General features: G+C 42.6%; 1 protein-coding gene, 1 non-coding gene and 1 pseudogene across 4 annotated transcripts in view; 2 read left to right on the forward strand and 1 right to left on the reverse strand.

Moving 5' to 3' along the window:
* Positions 1–349: 349 nt before the first annotated feature.
* The window catches only part of GRAMD2B (GRAM domain containing 2B), a 140,936-nt gene continuing 123,220 nt past the window's right edge, over positions 350–18,065 (reverse strand). For all 3 annotated transcript variants that reach the window (XM_058737590.1, XM_058737598.1, XM_058737606.1), the window contains exons 6-14: positions 15,966–16,061; positions 13,505–13,576; positions 13,325–13,405; positions 10,561–10,672; positions 9,462–9,584; positions 8,505–8,592; positions 7,489–7,593; positions 3,834–3,927; positions 350–1,583 (exon numbers count right to left, since the gene is read on the reverse strand). In XM_058737590.1, the coding sequence (XP_058593573.1) occupies positions 1,542–1,583; positions 3,834–3,927; positions 7,489–7,593; positions 8,505–8,592; positions 9,462–9,584; positions 10,561–10,672; positions 13,325–13,405; positions 13,505–13,576; positions 15,966–16,061 (813 nt within the window). In that variant the 3' untranslated portion in view covers positions 350–1,541. The remainder of the gene's footprint in view (positions 1,584–3,833; positions 3,928–7,488; positions 7,594–8,504; positions 8,593–9,461; positions 9,585–10,560; positions 10,673–13,324; positions 13,406–13,504; positions 13,577–15,965; positions 16,062–18,065) is intronic.
* On the forward strand, positions 6,289–6,930 carry LOC131516513 (ubiquitin-like FUBI-ribosomal protein eS30 fusion protein; annotated as a pseudogene).
* On the forward strand, positions 17,048–17,152 carry LOC131489496 (U6 spliceosomal RNA). Its single transcript, XR_009250603.1, has one exon. It is a non-coding gene; the product is annotated as a U6 spliceosomal RNA (small nuclear RNA).

Consider the following 18,065-nt stretch of genomic DNA (forward strand, 5'->3'; position numbering starts at 1 on the left):
TTTTGTTGGTAGTTTTGGTCACATAAATAAAATGGGGGGAAATGGCCAAGAAGCTTAAGGTCACACAACTCATAAAACGTGGACCCAGACATCAGGCATTATTTTCCTGATTTCATCTTCTTCCCCCTGTATCATTGCAACCCCAGAATTTAAATCCTTTTTGAGTTGTGGACTGAATGCTTGGGAGGCAAGAAGTACCAGTGAGTTGGAAGCAGTAAAGAAGAGGGGAGAAGCAGTTCAAAAAAAAAAAACAAAAACAAAAGCATATTGTCTTATGCTTATGTTACGTTATTTTTATGCTTATGTTACAAGAGTTTACGAAGTGACAGAACACAGTGTTATTAGCAGGGCAGTTTAACCAACGAGTTTTTATTAAAAGCCGGGGTGCACCAGGCACAGTTGTACAGGAGGCTAACAAATCCAAATGTTGTAACTAATTCATTTATTAGCTTATCTGATCAAACAAAATACATTTCATAGAAATGATTATAAAACGCATTGCCGATAGAAACAGAGTATCATTTATATTACAGATCTTATGGTACCTAAATAATTATTAATAAAAACCAGCCAACTCATATGGGAAACAGAAGTTAGTAAACCACCAGTTACTTCTTTATTTTCGTCAGCAAGAGGGAGAAGCATGCACTTGTCATGCTCAAATGGGCTTCAGCGTTCACTATGGACATCCTGTTTCAAAAGTAACATAGTTCACCTGTCCATTTAAAAGTTCAGTGTTTTTCATCCAGTATCAAAGCACTATGGTACTTTTTGGTTTAAAGATTAGTTTTGGTTGCAGAGTACGCTTAATTTAGTACTTTAGTCGCATGTGTCACAGTTTCTGGATCTGGGGTGGGTGCTGACCAGTCCAGTTAAGTGTTAGTTGAACAAAACACAACACACGTGGGATAGTTTAATCTGCTCTGTGATATTCTTGCCAGTACTCGATTGAGAAGATATACAGGTGATTTAAAGCAGAACAGAACAGCAGAAGGGGGGAAAAGAAAAACATGTTGGTGTTGCTTGAGGCAAGTCTGTCCATTAGAGCTATTTCTTGCTGTTTTGGAGAGTTCTGGCTAATTCTTGTAAGGATCGTATCAAGTTTATTGGCACGTGATCTATTCCTTACTTTGAAGGTTGGTTCAGAGGGGTGTACAGGAGAGAAAAGGGGCAGGGAAAGGACCGAAAAGGCATGGAGTGGAGTGTGTTTGCTGACAGTCAAGTTAACTTTGGAACCACAATCATCCGAGAGGGTGTCCACCAAGGCCCTTCCTGAGACCTCCAGAGATGGGTCTGTTTTCTTGAGGAAGCAGCACTGAAAACTTCCTCAGACAGGGTCTATGTTTATTGCACAGGAACCACAATTATTTCTGTTCCCCCCTTTCCTGAGCTGGAGACCTCCAAGTGCACACATGGCTAGGGATGCCCATCAGCTCGCTCCTCTGGCCAGCAGGGAGCGCTCCACCACAATGACTGGGGGAACGAACACTTTCTTCAAAGGGAAGCACGAGGTATCATGTTGGCCCGAACAATGTGGTCTGTCAGTCACCATTCTCAAGCAGCTTCTGTAGGTTGTTTTGTATCTTAAAATAGTAAGAGAGAAGTTCCTGTTATTAAAGAGAATGGAGGGGCGCCTGGGTGGCTCAGTTGGCTAAGCATCTGACTTCGGCTCAGGTCATGATCTCACGGTTCTTGGGTTCAGGCCCCACGTCGGGCTCTGTGCTGACAGCTCAGAGCCTGGAGCCTGCTTCAGACTTCGTGTCTCCCTCTCTCTCTCTGCCCCTCCCCCACTCATTCTCTGTCTCTCTTTCAAAAATAAACATAAAATAAAACCCAGAATGGAATATATCAAGGGCCTATCTGCCATGGCGTACATAATTCTGAGAGGAATCGATTCTACCTGGAATAAAAAGCTACCCATGGGTTCAATTTAAATCAGGCAAATGCTTTTAAGTGGAATAAAACTCTGTTGATAATCCACTTTGAAGTGAAAAAGTGCTAAAAAAAGAAAGAATGGCACTACAATAAAATGTCAGGAAAGACCAAGACAAGTCTGATGGAAGAAAAAGAACAAAAGCACAGGACACACCAAGTGTGACCTAAATGCAGAGTGAGTGGGAAACTGATCCTTAAAGAGCCTGTGTATCATGTGGTGTCTGATTCAAATCATCAATGTTTAATACTCCTACCAGATATTACACATTTCCCAGATGACTGAATGCCACAGATGAAGGGTCCATGACATGTCTTTGGATCTCGAGACTACAGTTCAGTGTTGGGCATTAAAAATGTGCTTGGTAGAGGTCTAGTGAGTAAGCGAACTTGGAAGATTTCTGAGCAAGGAATTCTCAATGAGCAACAGTGTGATGGCAGTGGGGAACCCCATGGGACAAAAGAAAGAGGATATGTGTATGTTTTTGTGGAACAGTCTGCGATGTCCTGTAGGCAAAGAGGGAAGGATCTAGAATGCGTGTGCCCCGAACTCGATGTGTGCTCACCTTAACCACACAGAGAAAATTTCACGTATGATGTGGAGACACCACGAAACAAGACCAGCTACACAGACAGGAAGTAGCAGAGGACGGATAAGAACACGGGTCTGTCTCTTCACTGCTCCATCACTAATGCCATCGGCAGCACTAAGAAGGTACGTATTGGTGCACCTGTGTGGCTCTGTCGGTTAAGGATCCAACTCTGGCTCCGGTCATGATCTCACAGCTCGTGAGTTCGAGCCCCACATCAGGCTCTGTGCTGACAGCTCAGAGCTGGAGCCTGCTTCGGATTCTCTGTCTCCCCCTCTCTCTGCCCCTCCCTTTCTCGTGCTCAGTCTCTCTCTCGCTCTCTCAAAAATAAATATTAAAAAAAAATATATTTATTTCATTACCGATGAAAGGCATTGCCTTCATTCTCTCATTCCTACTCCCTATCTTTCCTACCTACCCCGCAGGACCCAAGATAAACAGAAAAGCAAGAGTGGGAAGGTAGAAAAAGAAATGAAACAAAGGAGTTATGACCAAAATATATAAAACACACCTACAAAGAAACTCAAAAGTAAAACCAGGGGGATAGCTGCTATTTCACCGCCAGGCTGTGCTGCATTGCTCTAGCAGAAGCCATGCATGAGACATGGCCACTGGTCTGCTCTCCTGTTTCTGTGTCCCTTCTTACAGCATGTGGTGCCCTAGCCAGGCCTGGCACAAGAAGGGGGCAGCGGGATTTGGTGTGCGCTTCTGGTCCAAGAATACCACTGAATGCCAGAGTGAACAAACCAGAGAATTCACACCGTCCCATCCTCTAGGTCAGCATGGAAGCCAAACACTTGTAAGCATTTCATCACAAAACCAAAAAACTACCTCCGCTTCTCAGCAACTAATGTTTTATTGATTTACTCTCGAAAGTTAATTTATTTTGAGAGAGGGAGAGCAGGGGGCGGGCAGAGAGAGAGAGAGAGGGAAACAGAGAATCCCAAGTAGGCTCTGCACTGTCAGCGCACAGCCCGACATGGGGCTTGAACCCACGAACCGTGAGATCATGACCTGAGCCAAAACCAAGGGTCGGACACTTAATGGGTTGAGCCACCCAGGCACCCCTAGGATGAAATATTTCTAGGGAGGAAAAGCAAAAGATGGACCGACAGGGAAAATGAGATTGAGACCTAGGTCTTTGTGGAAGTAAAAAATATTCTTTCACACGTACCGCGCAGTACCCTGGCTGGGTTTGGCCATTTAGGCTGCTTGCTGCACCCCGGAAGTGTTTTAAGTGCGTCGCCCCTGCTCTGTGGCCATCAACAGTCCCCACCGCTACCACCCCAACACAGGAAATAAATGAGTCACCTTTTCTAATTTCATTATGTTAGCTGTAAGCTCTTGGCAGAGGACCTCCACGTTTAATTGGACTTGTGACCCCAGGCCGGATGGTGCTGTCTGTCTGCAAGAACAAAAAGAAAAACGCTGTGGGCAGGCGGGGGTGGCAAGGGAAGAAGTGGAGTGAACACAAATTTATTTGAACAGAAAATTAGGTTACACTAGTAGACAGTGAGCCTTTAACTTGTGAAGATTACTGCAGGGCCTTTCTGATGTTAAGTCCAGACTGAGTGTTGAGGGGACTGTATCTTAAAAGCTCAGCTGGAAGTCTCTTAAGCTGTTTTTGTTGAGGTGGCTGTGTTGTGCCTTGGCTTCCAGACAAAAATCAGGCAATTCTGCTCGAGCACATGGCTTCTAAGACCTCTTTTGTTAACCTCTAATGTCCTCTCCATCCCCACTACTGCAGAAATTTGCAAGAATTATTGCTCTCCTCAGTCACAGGCATTTTTTTTTTTTTTTTTTTACGGGAGGAGGAGCCATTTACACTAGAACTTGCAGAATGTTTAGGAATGTCCTTAATCAAATTGATTGCTTTTGAAGCGTGAGACTTTAGCAATTCTGTTTTTGAGACTTGCCGTGCCAAGGTAACCCCTGTGGTCTTGTAACAGATGGAGTCAGTGTTTACCATTTGAACTGTTTATGGCATGGGCTCTTCTCTTCCCCAGGGTCCACTGGGGTCATCTACCAGCTAAAACTGTAGGAAATTAAGAGATATGTACATTATCCTGGAGATGTATGTACATTATGCTCTAAAGGCGTTTATTGGATTTTTACATTAAGGTTTAGAACAGGGATCTAGAACTTCTCCGTGTTTCTTGATTGTAATTTATTTTTAGATATTAAGTTTTTAGATGGCAATGATGCATCTATTTTACACAGGATCAGTTTTTCACATGGTAAATTTCAGACGGTGATTTACTTGGTAAATTATGATCATGTAAATATTAACAGAGCCATCAGATGTTTTTGTGTTTACTAGTACTAAAATAGTTTTTTCTTTACCCTTGATCCCTACCATCAAAATCTTATATCTCAAAAAAGGAGGCTGAATTGGAATGTTTCAGTGTTTAGATGAGGGAACTGCGATCCAGAAGACTGACCCATCGACATGAAATTCTGATAGTGTACAGGCTATTAATATACTAGTGAAGCTGGTAAAAGGAATGCATTCTGGTACAACTAAAGAATCCAAGTACAAATAGGGACTTAGCTATCGGGCAGCATGGCTGGAGCACCTTGGAGTAAGAAAGATACAGGGGAAGCTCAGGTCCTGTAAAAGTACTTTATGAACAAATTTTTCCCGTCATGGGTATTCCTGGTCTCATGTCATAAATAATCATTGTGATTTTTCCTGTAAGTAATTATTTTTCAGATTGTACTTCTTCCTGAGTTGATTATTTAAATAGTGGAATGAAATATTCCATTTGCCCTTGTTAGTGGCATTTCCCCCTCATCATCACCAAGTTAGTGAAATGATAATAGGACATGAGATAACACTTTCCTAAAAAAACAAACAAAAAAACAACCTTGTATATGATAGTGAACTAGGAAGTAACACTAGATTTTTGCAGACGAAGTATGTTAACAATTTGAGTAAGGGTATGCACTATTCCAGACTATTCTTTAGGTTCTGCATTACTGGTTTAAATATATATATTTACTTATTTATTCTTTAGGTTCTGCATTACCTGTTTATATATATAACCAGTAATGCAGAACCTAAAGAATATATATATATATATACATACACACACACACACATGTCCAAAAGAATCTATATGCCAGATGGGGCGCCTGGGTGGCGCAGTCAGTTAAGCGTCCGACTTCAGCCAGGTCACGATCTCGCGGTCCGTGAGTTTGAGCCCCGCGTCAGGCTCTGGGCTGATGGCTCGGAGCCTGGAGCCTGTTTCCGATTCTGTGTCTCCCTCTCTCTCTGCCCCTCCCCCATTCATGCTCTGTCTCTCTCTCTGTCCCAAAAATAAATAAAAAACATTGAGAAAAAAAAAAAAAAAAAAGAATCTATATGCCAGTGTCTGTGTAAACTACTACTAAGACTTTAGGTAGCTGTTTGAGCACAACGTTGTTTGTACCCAGAATGCTATAGCATAATAGTCCTCCAGTTATAGACCCAGGCTGGCACCATCAGCATCAGCTGGGAATTGACAGAAATGCAAGTTCTCAGGCTCTCATATCTAGTGCCTCAGAAACTCTGGAGACGGGCCCTGACATCTGTTGTAACAAGCCATCCAGATGATTCTGAAGCACAGTCAAAATAGCCTGACCCAGGTCCTAGGCTGTACCTCACAACCAAGCCCTGGGTGGGCTGGCAAGCCTATCCTCTGTGTAGTCATACAGACTTGCATTTGAATCCTGATTTTACTACAAACTGTAAAACAAACTGTAAGACACAGTAGAGTCTCTAGCGCATGGTACAAACTCTGTAAACGAGTGTCTCTACTTCCAGAACTTGGGCTAAAAGTATGCTTTCTAATACAGAGTAGTTTATTTTACTTTTGTAGGTAATGCATCAAAATCCTTACATGAATGGATGTAAAGGAAAGAGCTCTAGGCCTCAAGAGGTTTAATTAGGTCAGGCCTGTCAAAAATGACTGATGGGGATATACCATCTTCATGGTAGTGGCCGCGATGGCTGTGGTTGAGTCACTGACATGCACCTCTTGGTCCATGCCCAGGAGCTACACCCCCCCTTGAGGTGAGGGCTAGGAGACAGTCGCCCAAATCCAGCCTCACGTAGGCTGGCTAGAGGGCATCGCTCCCGAAGATCAAGTTGTGCCCTTGGCAGGCACGCCCCTAGAGGATGAGGTACCCTGGGTCAGTATGGAGAAGAGGCTCCGACCACCTTGGAAGTAGCTGGCCACATGCTTGGAGATAAAGTCCACGGTTCCCGGACCCATGCTGGGAAAGTAAGAGGGCACACTCCCAGGTTGGCCAAAGAGGAGAAAAAGAGGACAGGCCAAGCCAAGCGGTGAATGCAGTATACAACAGGCACTTTCTCAACGTTGTGCCCACCTTTGGCAAGAAGAAGGGCCCCAATGCCAGTTCTTAAGTCCACTGTAGTCCTGGCTTTCCCCAATAAGGCCAGTTAGTCCAGTCAAAAAAACAAAACAAAAAACCCCCAAAAAACATTGTGAAGGAAAATCTTCACAGATGCATTCGGCTAATTACTAGTCACCTGGATCTTCATAGTGGTCAAAAGTTTCGTAACTATAGGAGTTCATATAAAGAATTAACACATGAAAAATGAGCTGAGGTATTGAATTGCTTCTTTCCTATCAATGTCTTCACCCACTGCCATTTTACTAAGGTAAGTTTTGCTGGTATGGGTTAATCAACAGGCCAAGGTCACAAGTGAGTCTTAGGATAATAGAACAAGATAATGTAAAATCAGGCTTGTTCCTTGCCTTATCGACCTAAGAATGGTTCAGCGGCACAGCATTCATTTTGGGGACCCTCCCACCCACGTCTTTGCTTCCCACATACACCTGTCACAAAATGTCGCATACAGAATGTACACTTAATTCGTGTTTGCTAAGGATGGTAAACGCCAAACATTATGCTAGTCTCAAGAGCAAGCAGATGATAGCACCAGAGGGAACTGTCTTACTCATTATGATGAATGTCCACAGTGGAGGTTAGTGACCCCAGCCTCTCCTCCAGAGTATTAATTCTGTATCTCATGTAGAAGGTCGAGATGATTAGTGCACAGACACTGGAAAGGGATCAAAGAGAAATTCTCAATAGGTTAATGAACGGATGTCCATAAAACAATCAACTCAGAGCCAGTGTTGGACATTTGAGGCAAGATATTCTCCAAAATAAACTTGCCCAAGAGACTTGAAAAAGGTCTTTTTTTCCAACAGGCTGATGCTGGTCAGAAAACTTGAGAGCTAGAAAGAGATTTAAAATTCTCCGGCCCAGCTTCCTCAATTGACAAACAATGGCCATCCTACTAGGATCTCTCAAGGCCATGCCCAAGGTGGATTACCAAGCCCACGGTCCTACTCCCAGTGCTGTGGCCCTCACCAGAAGGGCCTGGCAATGAGTGCCTAGTCTTGTTATCTGGTGACTCATAAATTCCCTTCTTTATCTGGAAACCAAACTGGGCACATCCTCCTTGGTTGTCAGGAACAGCCTAGAACTAGGTCAGGCTATTTTCAGAAAAACAACTGATTACAAACTGGAAGCTGAGGGGGAATTTTTAAAAGTCAATGCCTGAGTTTTCGTTGAAGGGGATGATGGTATTTTAAAGCTGTTTTGGCTTCTATCCAGAGGACATGGGATAGATGGGAAAATAAACACTAAGGCCAACGATGCTTCATAATTCACAGAACAATTTTCTAACAAATGGCATCCACTCAGGATTTAGTTCTCTGCTGGATCTGGCACATTTTGGTTTTCCTTCCTCCCTTCTATTTATTGAAATAAGGAGATGAATATGAAAATGTAACCTAAGCCTAAGGGGGGAAAATGTTGGAAGAAGACACAAAAATTGTCAAAGAAAAGCTCTGGATCACATTAGAGACAACTGAGATTTATAAAGGTTCTTGCAACCATGAAATTATTTTTTTTAGAGAGCGGAATCATTTTCTTAAGTCATTCCTAATAAATTCATCTACTTACACGATTGCGTAAAAAATAAGAATGTGGTGGAGAGTCGTACATGTCTGAGGCTTTACTTTGTGTAAGATTCCAATGGTTTCTGACTGACCTGTTGGGAAGAAAAAAAAGGGAACAGTTTTAAAACTACAACACACCTCCTTCATCCAGAAAAATCCCTATGGGGAAGGGATAGGTGAAGAGATAATTATTACTGGGTAACAGAAATAGGAGAAAACATGAAGTAAAGCCTTCCAGGTATCTTTTGAATTTTTTTTTAATTTTTATTTTTTTAAATGCTTACTTTTGAGAGAGAGAGAGACAGACAGACAGACACGAGCGGGGGAGGGGCAGAGAGAGAGAGTGGGGACAGAGGATCCCAATTAGGCTCCATGCTGACAACACAGAGCCGGATGTGGGGCTCGCACTCACCAACCGTGAGATCATGACCTGAGCCAGAGTCGAATGCTTAACCGACTGAGCCACCCAGGGGCCCCTTTCCAGCTGTCCTTTTAACCAGTAGTTCTAACTCCTTCCAACTCGTTTCATCCAGTATATACTTACTGAGAGCCTTCTCTGTGTCAAGCACTATACTGGAGTGAATGGCAAACAAAACAGACACCGTCCTTGCCCTCATACCAGTATAATTGGTAACCAGTTAGGAGAATAATTAGTAAATAAAAAATAATCCAGTAATCTGAGTTTTACCAGCCATTTTGGAATCATAATCTCCCAAGTATTCACAATAACAAAGGGACCTCCATGAAGGCCATTTACCTTTGTATCCTCCATAGTAAGACACAGAACTGGGTACTGTTTGTTGAGTGAATAAATGAATTAATATGCAAAGGAAATAGATGTTCAGTAGGAAGGGGAGGAGAGAATATGAAAGGCAGTCGTAAAGTGAAATATGAGGGCCCTTTAAAAGTTCCAGGTAGATGTCTGTCACTATCCCATTTACCCAAGACATTGACTCCTTACCATGTGTAGGGAGACTCTTGGCTTTTCCTTCAGGCACTCTATTCACATGGGCATCTGCCCGAGTTGGTTTTGTTTCTCCCTTGGAGACATTCAGAACTGTCTGGGATTCTGTCACATGGAAATCTATCAAACCAAAATGGAGCTGGCTGAGTTTTCTTCCCAATGCATTTAAAAAACACAGGAGCAACCACAAAGCAAATCAGTCTCACAACATGTGGAATGGCCAAGAATATAAATTGATCTTCTCACAAGTTGGTTCAGTGGTTAGGTATTGAAATCCAATACTTAAGCAAGTAAGAAAATGATATAAAGACAGTCTGTCCTTAGCCCAGTGACTCATGGGGACCATTCAGCTCTAACAGTGAATAGTATTACTGAGATAAGAAAACATTCTATGTTTTTCTCTTTCAACCACCCTCATATTATGTCGATTTAAGAGATATTTATTGGGGTGCCTGGGTGGCTCAGTTGGCTGAGCGTCCGACTTCAGCTCAGGTAATGCTCTCACACTCTTTGAGTTCGAGCCCCACGTCGGGCTCTGTGCTGACAGCTCAGAGCCTGGAGCCTGCTTCAGATTCTGTGTCTCCCCCTCTCTCTGCCCGTCCCCTGCTCATGCTCTGTTTCTGTCTCAAAAATAAATTAAAAAAAAAAACAAAAAAAAATTAAAAAAAGAGACATTTATTGTGTATAAAGAGAAATGGATTTTTACCATGTAGACCATTCTTTTCCCCTAAAACTTTCGGACTACCCTTTCTCCAAAGTCCCTTGTCAATTTTTTTTTTTTTTTTTCTAAAAGTTTATTTATTTTTGAGAGGAAGGGCAGAGAGGGAAAGAATCCGAAGCAGGCTCCGCCCTGATAGCTCAGAGCCTGACCTAGGGCTCAAACCCACGAACCATGAGATCATGACCTGGGCCTAAATCAAGAGTTGGTCACTTAACTGACTGAGCCACCCAGGCACACCTTTCTCCATTGTTAATTAGTCCCTTCTTAATTGCTGATTAATTGACAAGGTGTTGATTTCTGTTGGTTTTGTCTTTGTTTTTAAGGGGTGACATGAGGATGTTTTGTGGAGCATGACATTTTAGAAATTTCTCGGACCTCGAGAGTTCTCGGATTCAGGAGTCTGGGAACCAGAACTGCTGTATCCTTCCATGTCTTGCCTTCTTTGTCGAACTACTCCATCCAGATCTGAGAATTCATCGTTGAAATCCTGAAGGGAAACAAGGCAGTGTACAAAATCCAATTCCCCTCATTACACAGGTAGGCCTCTGGAACCCCCAAGCCTTTTCCACTTAGGCCTAACCTATAAAATACTGAAAAGAAGGGAAGATTACCCCATACCACTGGGATTTCCCCCAACAGGGCAGAATATCTGGTTACTGAAACACATTTTTTCTGGGGAGTTGGAATCCTGTCAACAGTGGCCAACTTGTTTCAAACAACAAATGTCTAGGGGGGAAAAAAAAAAAGAGCTGAACTAATGATTGAAAAGCTTCCAGGCTAAAACTGGAGAAGTCTCTTTAGCATGTTGTAATGAGAAAAAGTGATTGACATGGACATATATACGAGAAAAAATAAGATGTCAAGTTTTCTAAAATACATGTGTTAAATGCAAAAGTACTGGTTGAAACACAGTTTAAAAAAGGTGTGGAAAACAAAATGGAAAAGGGCTTTAACAAGTTACACACTGAAAGGAAAGGTTTCGCTATTTTTCTTCCCTCTCTGACTCCCTTAAAACCCAGTCAGTGCTATTACTGTTGAATTCCAGAGGAATGATGGAGGGGTAAGGAGTAGGGAAAAAGCAGGGATGTTTTAGTTTGTATTTCATTTTCCCCCACAAGTGCTTCAGAACTGGAGTCACAACAGGTGTCACTAAAATGTCCTGGGGAAGGTCCTGTTAGGCTGAGCTTTTCACGATTTAGGTCGCTGCCAAACGAAGAGACTTATCTGGTAAGCAAATGACCACGCTTTCAGCTGATACTAGCTATCTTTTGATCGTTTCAATAACTCATTTCCATTTCAGGCACGAATTTCTAGGAGACAGAAAGTTGAAAAATTCAAGTCTCTTGGGTGTAACAATTAGTAATTGAATGCCTATCATCGATCAGACAGTAGGCCCAGCTCCTTGCATAGACGACTGCACTCGATCTGCACAGCCACATCGTGAGGTTGGCATTTTACTGGATGAAGAAACTGAGCCACAGCAGTTCAAGAGCTTGTCTGATGGCATAACTCAGCTGGGTGGAGCCCAGATTTGAAACCAACTTTGTGGGTTCCAAATCATATTGTGTTTCATTTTCTTTTGTCTTGCTCTCCCCTACTTTCTTTCAAGGTGTGTTTTTTTTTTAAACTGAAATACAATTCATGTAATATAAAAGACATCATTGAAAGCATACAATTTAGTGGTGTTTAGCACAATCACAATGTCATGCCGCCATCACCTCTGTCTTATTTCAGAACATTTCCATCACCCCCAAAGTGAAACCCTTTACCTATTAGCAGTCACCCTAATTTCTCTGTCTTCCCCCATCCCTTGGCAACCACTAATCCACTTTCTCTCCCTATCAATTTGTCATGTAAATGGAATCATCTAGTATGTGGCCTTTTGTGTCTGGCTTCTTTGACTTAGCATCATGTTTTCGAAGTTCCTCCATGTCGTATCTATCGTTCTCCTTCCTTTTCAGGGTCAAATAATATTCTCTTGTATGGACATATGACATTTGACTTATGCATTCAGAAGATGATGGACATCAGGATTGTTTCTATTTTTTGGCTATTATGAACAAAGCAGCTGTGAACATTGTTATACAACTTTTTATGTGGACAGGTTTGCAATCCCTGGACTTTTTCACAGCTCTTAAAAAACAGATTTGTAGATGTTAAAACCATGGGCTCATACCATTACACCAAAGGTATTTCAACATGTAACAGTGATTTGTTTGGGAATAATGACTTGAATAAATACGGCTAGAACTCGCTTGAGCCAACATGATGCCACCATAGGTAGAAAACCTGTACAAATGGGGGAGAGCTACTTCCCACTGGAGATTTACTGTACTGTCAACGGAATCTGAAGGAATCAAAAAATCTCTTGGTCACTATAGAGTGCTTCTTTTATAATTATTTCTGGATGTTCCTCATCTTTTCTACTAAGCTAGAAAGTCTTGGAAGGCAAGAACTAGTTTTGGGTTTTCTTGGTGTCCTTATAGCCTTACACTAGCACAGTGCCTTGAACAGAGAAGACAATCAGTGATTTGTGGGGATGGACCATGCCCCTCCCCCAACCATTGGTGAATCCCTCTAAAACAACACTGACAAGCAAACGGAGCAAGATTTTAGGATCACCTCCACGGACCACGCACTCGCCCAGACATCCACTGTCCTGTGTCTTTAAAAAAATTTTTTTTATACTTTATTTTTGACAGAGAGTGAGAGACAGAGCACAAGTGTGGGAGGGACAGAGAGAGAGAGAGAGAGAGAGAGAGAGAGAGAGAGAGAGAGAGGGGAGACACAGAATCCGAAGGAGGCTCCAGGCTCTGAGCTGTCAGCACAGAGCTCCCCGTGGGGCTCGAACTCACAAACCGTGAGATCATGACCTGAGCCCAAGTTGGATGCTTAACCGAGTGAGCCACCGCAGGGGCCCCTATACTGCTTCTTTTCTTTGGTAGGACAGCTCTTTGATTACTTGGAAAAAGTTGATGGCCTTCTATGGCCCCCCACTGTTATTGAGGACAGAAATACCCTGTGTCTTCAATTTTACCTCAGATATTAAGGTCCCCTGGTCATGGTGTCAGGAGAAGTGTAACTGTGGGACGCATCATCCCCTTTCTTTCGCACTGAGCTAGTTATGTAGGCAACTCACCAGAGGCAGAGATGAAGGGCGGTCTGCCCGGAAACTGTTCTCAAGAGAAGACGGGTTGGGACTGTTCCCAACACTTGTATTCTGAAATTAGTGAAACAAAAAGGAAAACCAGATCAACTACGAAACCACGGGAAATCCAGAAGAGAGACAGCAGGTGAGGCTCGGGGATGTTGTACTCACTTCTAAGTGTCCACACACAGATTTTAGTAGTTTGTAAGTGGAATCTCTGGAGAGTAAGGAGACAAATATGTACTGCAAAACAAAACAGAGTGATTACGGAACAGATACTGCCTGACCAGAAGTCAGAGTTCAGAGTGCAGAACTTTATCTGTATACATGTTTTCTTCTCTTTTCCTCTGGTCTACAATCTCATTCACCTCTATCAGTTTTTATTCTGTTCCTGGAATAAACAAAATCTACTCCCCCACAACAGCAACAAAACCTTCAAGCCCCCTTTAAGTAATAAAGAAATGCTAAATGATATGAAGGCTCCAATACCCTGACACTGATGTCCCCAACAGGCAGGCAAGACCTGGGCACTAAGAAAAAAAAAAAAAAAAAAAGGCTAGTGATATTTGCCAGATCCTCTTTAAAACTTGTTCCCCACTGCCTACCCCTTTTCTTTTAAGGTATTTAACAATTCCCAAGGGTCTGCTTTCTCTGTTCTGACCTAGATTTCCACTAAAAATTTCCCAGAGGCTCTCACAGGCTCGTTCTTTTTCAAGCCACTTCCAGATTCTTCCTTGTACAAATATGGAGATTTTTCTAGTGGATGCTTACACACAAGCAATGGGAAAGAAGTGAAATCAGATTAGACAAGTAATTTGGAGACAAATGACATAAGGAAAAGTAATTTTACTCAGCGGTACATTGAAGAAAATACTAAAACTCCCGCTTTCTCCACCTATTAGAGCCACAAAATCTTTTCACATCCCCTTTTCAGAAGTCTGTGATTATCCCTTTCACTCATCAAGGAGAGCACTCGATATGCTTTTTTTTTTTAAATTTCTTTTTTTAATGTTTACTTATTATTGAGAGACAGAGAGACACAGATCATGAGCAGGGAGGGGCAGGGATGGGGGAGACAAAGAATCCAAAGCAGGCTCCGGGCTCAGGGCTGTCAGCATGGAGTCTGATTTGGGGCTTGAACTCACAAACTGCGAAATCATGACCTAAGCCGAAGTCGGACGCTTAACCGACTGAGCCACCCAGGCGCCCCTCGATATGCTTTCCAAGCAAGCATGTATTCCAAAGTAGTTAATACTATGGGTTCTGCATTAGACCTACTTGCAGAGTCTGGCTCTGACACTCAGGAAGTAGGTGACATTGGGCTAACAGCCCCACCACTCTTGGCTTCAGTTTTCTTTTTTTAATTAATAAAATTAAAAAAAAAATTTTATTTTGGCAGGGAAGGGGCAGAGGGATAGGGAAAGAGAGAATTCCAAGCAGAGTTCATGTGGTCAGCGCAGAGCCTGAGGCAGGTCTCCATCCCGTGACCCTGGGATCATGACCTGAGCTGAAATCAAGAGTTGGACGCCCAACTGACTGAGCCACCCAGGTGCCACTTGACTTCAGTTTTCTTGACACCTACCCCTAATAGGTAGCAGTGTGGAACAAATGGGAAAACAGAAGGAAAGTGTTTAGCATATGCGTGGCGAGAAGTACATGCTTATTAGCCATTAATGTCAACATTTTTTTTCCCAAAATATTAATATATTTCCTACCACGTCAGAATAGCCTCTTATATCTTTCCTTCACTCTGCTTCCCTCTTGAATTTATCCAGTTTTGTTGGAAATGGAATGTAGCTTTTAGGCTTTCATAGAAATATTCAGTAAAATATTAAAACAATTAATTTCAAGGGGTGCCTGGGTGGCCCAGTCAGTTAAGCGTCCGACTTGGGCTCAGGTCATGGTCTCATAGTTCGTGGGTTCGAGCCCCGCGTCAGGCTTTGTGCTGACAGTTTGGAGCCTGGAGCCTGCTTCGGATTGTGTGTCTCCCTCTCTCTCTGCCCCTCCCCTGCTCATACTCTGTGTCTCTGAAAAATAAACATTAAAACAGTAATTTCCAGTGACAAATGAGTAACCGTAGAATTCTACTCCCTCTATCTGGCCAAGGTGAAATCAACACCACTCTACATGTAGGTATTTCTGGTTGCACACATTTGGGGCAGCCCAGCAGTACCGAGCAGCTCTAGAATTTCTATACAGAAGAACACAAGACTTAAAGCAACCTGGAAGCAAAGTGGGCCTAGGAACTGGTCCTGAAGCCACATGTGTACAGCAAGAACCAAGTTTATGTATTTGGGATGGTTCTGGAGAAATACCAAGGGAGAGTGTGGGGGGGCTCTTCAATATCACCCTGCCTCACCCCATCAACAGTGGGGTGGTGGTGGCTGTTTCAAATATTAAATATTGGAGAAAGTGAATATATCAGTTTAGCCTGTTCTAAGAGATATTAGGGAAAGGGAAGCTGGGAAAGAATTTTTTTTTTTTTTTTTTGACCTTGATCAAGCAAGTCTAATGAAGTCAGCAGAAAATTCAAAATTGTCAACAAGTGTATGAGAATAAAGTTCCTTGTGAGGGGAAACAACACTACAGAAATAGGACAAAGGAAAGGCACCTTGCTCTGAGGCGTACTCACCCGGTCTGTGACTGTCGCTATAATCAGGGCATTTGGCACCAGAAGGGCAGTTTTGGTTTTCTTTATTAGGGTGACGGAGAAAGCCGGAATAGAGATCTGAAACAGGGTCAGTGAGTTAATACGGGTTCAGGCTTCATAGGACAGGACTTCAAATCGTCATATTCAAGGGAAAAATTTTTTAAAGTTTAACTAAGAAATCAAAACCAGCAGTAAGCTCTCCAGCCTCCAAGAAGAAAAACCAGTCTCCTCAAAGTTCTGTTTACACAGCCAGAGGGCAAATGGACATCATCAATTCTACTTCAGGGCTTGGTGGGAAACCTTCATCTTGAAACAAGGGAATGAATGCAAAGAAGCACAGTCATTTTAAAGACAGGCCCAAGGCTCTAAAGCAGTTATGTGGACATCCACGTGGGGTTAATCTCCGCATACACCGCTCTCCTACATCCTGAGGCACATGCGGGTAGGCAAAACACTGAATAGCACGGGTAGACACAAAGTCTGGGACGTGAATTCTCAGCTCAGTTCCGAAAAAAGAAAACCTTGTTTTAAACGAACCTGGAGGCCAGAAAGGGGAGCTCTTGTGCCCCCACCTCTGGCCCTCAGTTGCAGACTCCAACAGGAAGCCCCCCCTTTACTACTCACACCAGCTGGAAGAATTTCTCCTTGCCCAACAACAAGCTCAGCCAATAAGAAAATACATCTGATCCCGTGAGAAGCCCTGAATTCTCACTTCCCTCCAATGGGCTTGTGTTCAGAGCAACCCTTCCCAACTTCCTCCTTTTCTCTGTAATTTAACTTTCCCTCCTTTGATCTCCAGACTTGCCTATGATTTGCCATAGCCTGCATGTCTCAAAGTGCTATTCCTGAATAAACCCATTTTGCTGATAAAACAACTGGCTGTTTTACTTTTAAGGTCCACGCTATGTGACCTACTCAACCTTAAAAGCTACCCTTTCTAAGCCTCAGTCTCCTGATGTGTAAAATGGAGATAATCTTACCTTTCCCCAGGACTTTCTGTTGATTAAATGAGGTAATATATGGAAAATGCCTAGCCTTCATTAAGAAAGTCACTCATTGTACTCGCTTAGGAACCCTGTGCATAGACTAAAATTACAACGATACAGAGAAGATTAGCATGGCCCCTGCACATGGATGATGTGCAAATTCATGAAGTGGTCCATATTAAAAAAAAAAAAAAAGTCAGTAATTTCCTTATTTGTCTCCTAAAAAAAGATTGGGTAAAAATAAAAGAACTCTAACTTCTTTTCTGGTACAAACAATAGAGAATTAAAACAATGACAAATGAAGCAGCTACCATTTATTCCTTCCTAGTCACCAAATGAGAATGTCATCTAATTATGACAGTCCCAGGAAGGAGTTAATCTTTTTAAAAAAATGTTTTTAGGTTTATTTTTATTTTTGAGAGAGAGCGAGAGAGCAAGCAGGGGAGGGAAAGAGAGTGGGACAGAGCGTCTGAAGCAGCGAGTCCGATGTGGGGCTCGAACTCACCAACTGTGAGATCATGACCTGAGCTGAAATCAAGAGTCAGATGCGTAATCGACTGAGCTACCCAGGGACCCCAGGAAGGAGATATTCTAAGACATAAGGAAATGTGTTTCAAGAGGTATGTGACTTGCCCAAGGTCATAAATGTAACAGGTTACAAAGATGAACCAATCTGTTCCAAGATGTGCGTTGTTTTTCATACAATGTACTACATGCATGGACCAGATACTCTAAAGACCAGATATTCCTGATACTTTTATGTTATATCCCTCCAACCCACTGTGGATTCACAGAGAAATGGATAATATCCCTTTGATCCTGGAAAACAGAGTAACACACATCCCTGGCAAAATGACCTGACTCCCTCCATGGGTACACACACTCACACGTACATTTTGTAAAAATGCTTTGCATATTCTAAAAGAGAACAAGGTCAGTGCGGGGAGAGGAGGGCCTTAGGTTAGTACTGCCAACTTGAAGGAAGAAAAAAGGGCTTTTAATTCTGAATACTTACATTCCCATATTTAGGCTTAGGAGATGGAAATGTTCTATTCCTCAAAGTTCCAGATAGGAAGACTATGGAAGAAGGATAGGC

The sequence above is a fragment of the Neofelis nebulosa genome, chromosome 1, assembly GCF_028018385.1.
Source record: "Neofelis nebulosa isolate mNeoNeb1 chromosome 1, mNeoNeb1.pri, whole genome shotgun sequence".
NCBI lineage: Eukaryota > Metazoa > Chordata > Mammalia > Carnivora > Felidae > Neofelis > Neofelis nebulosa.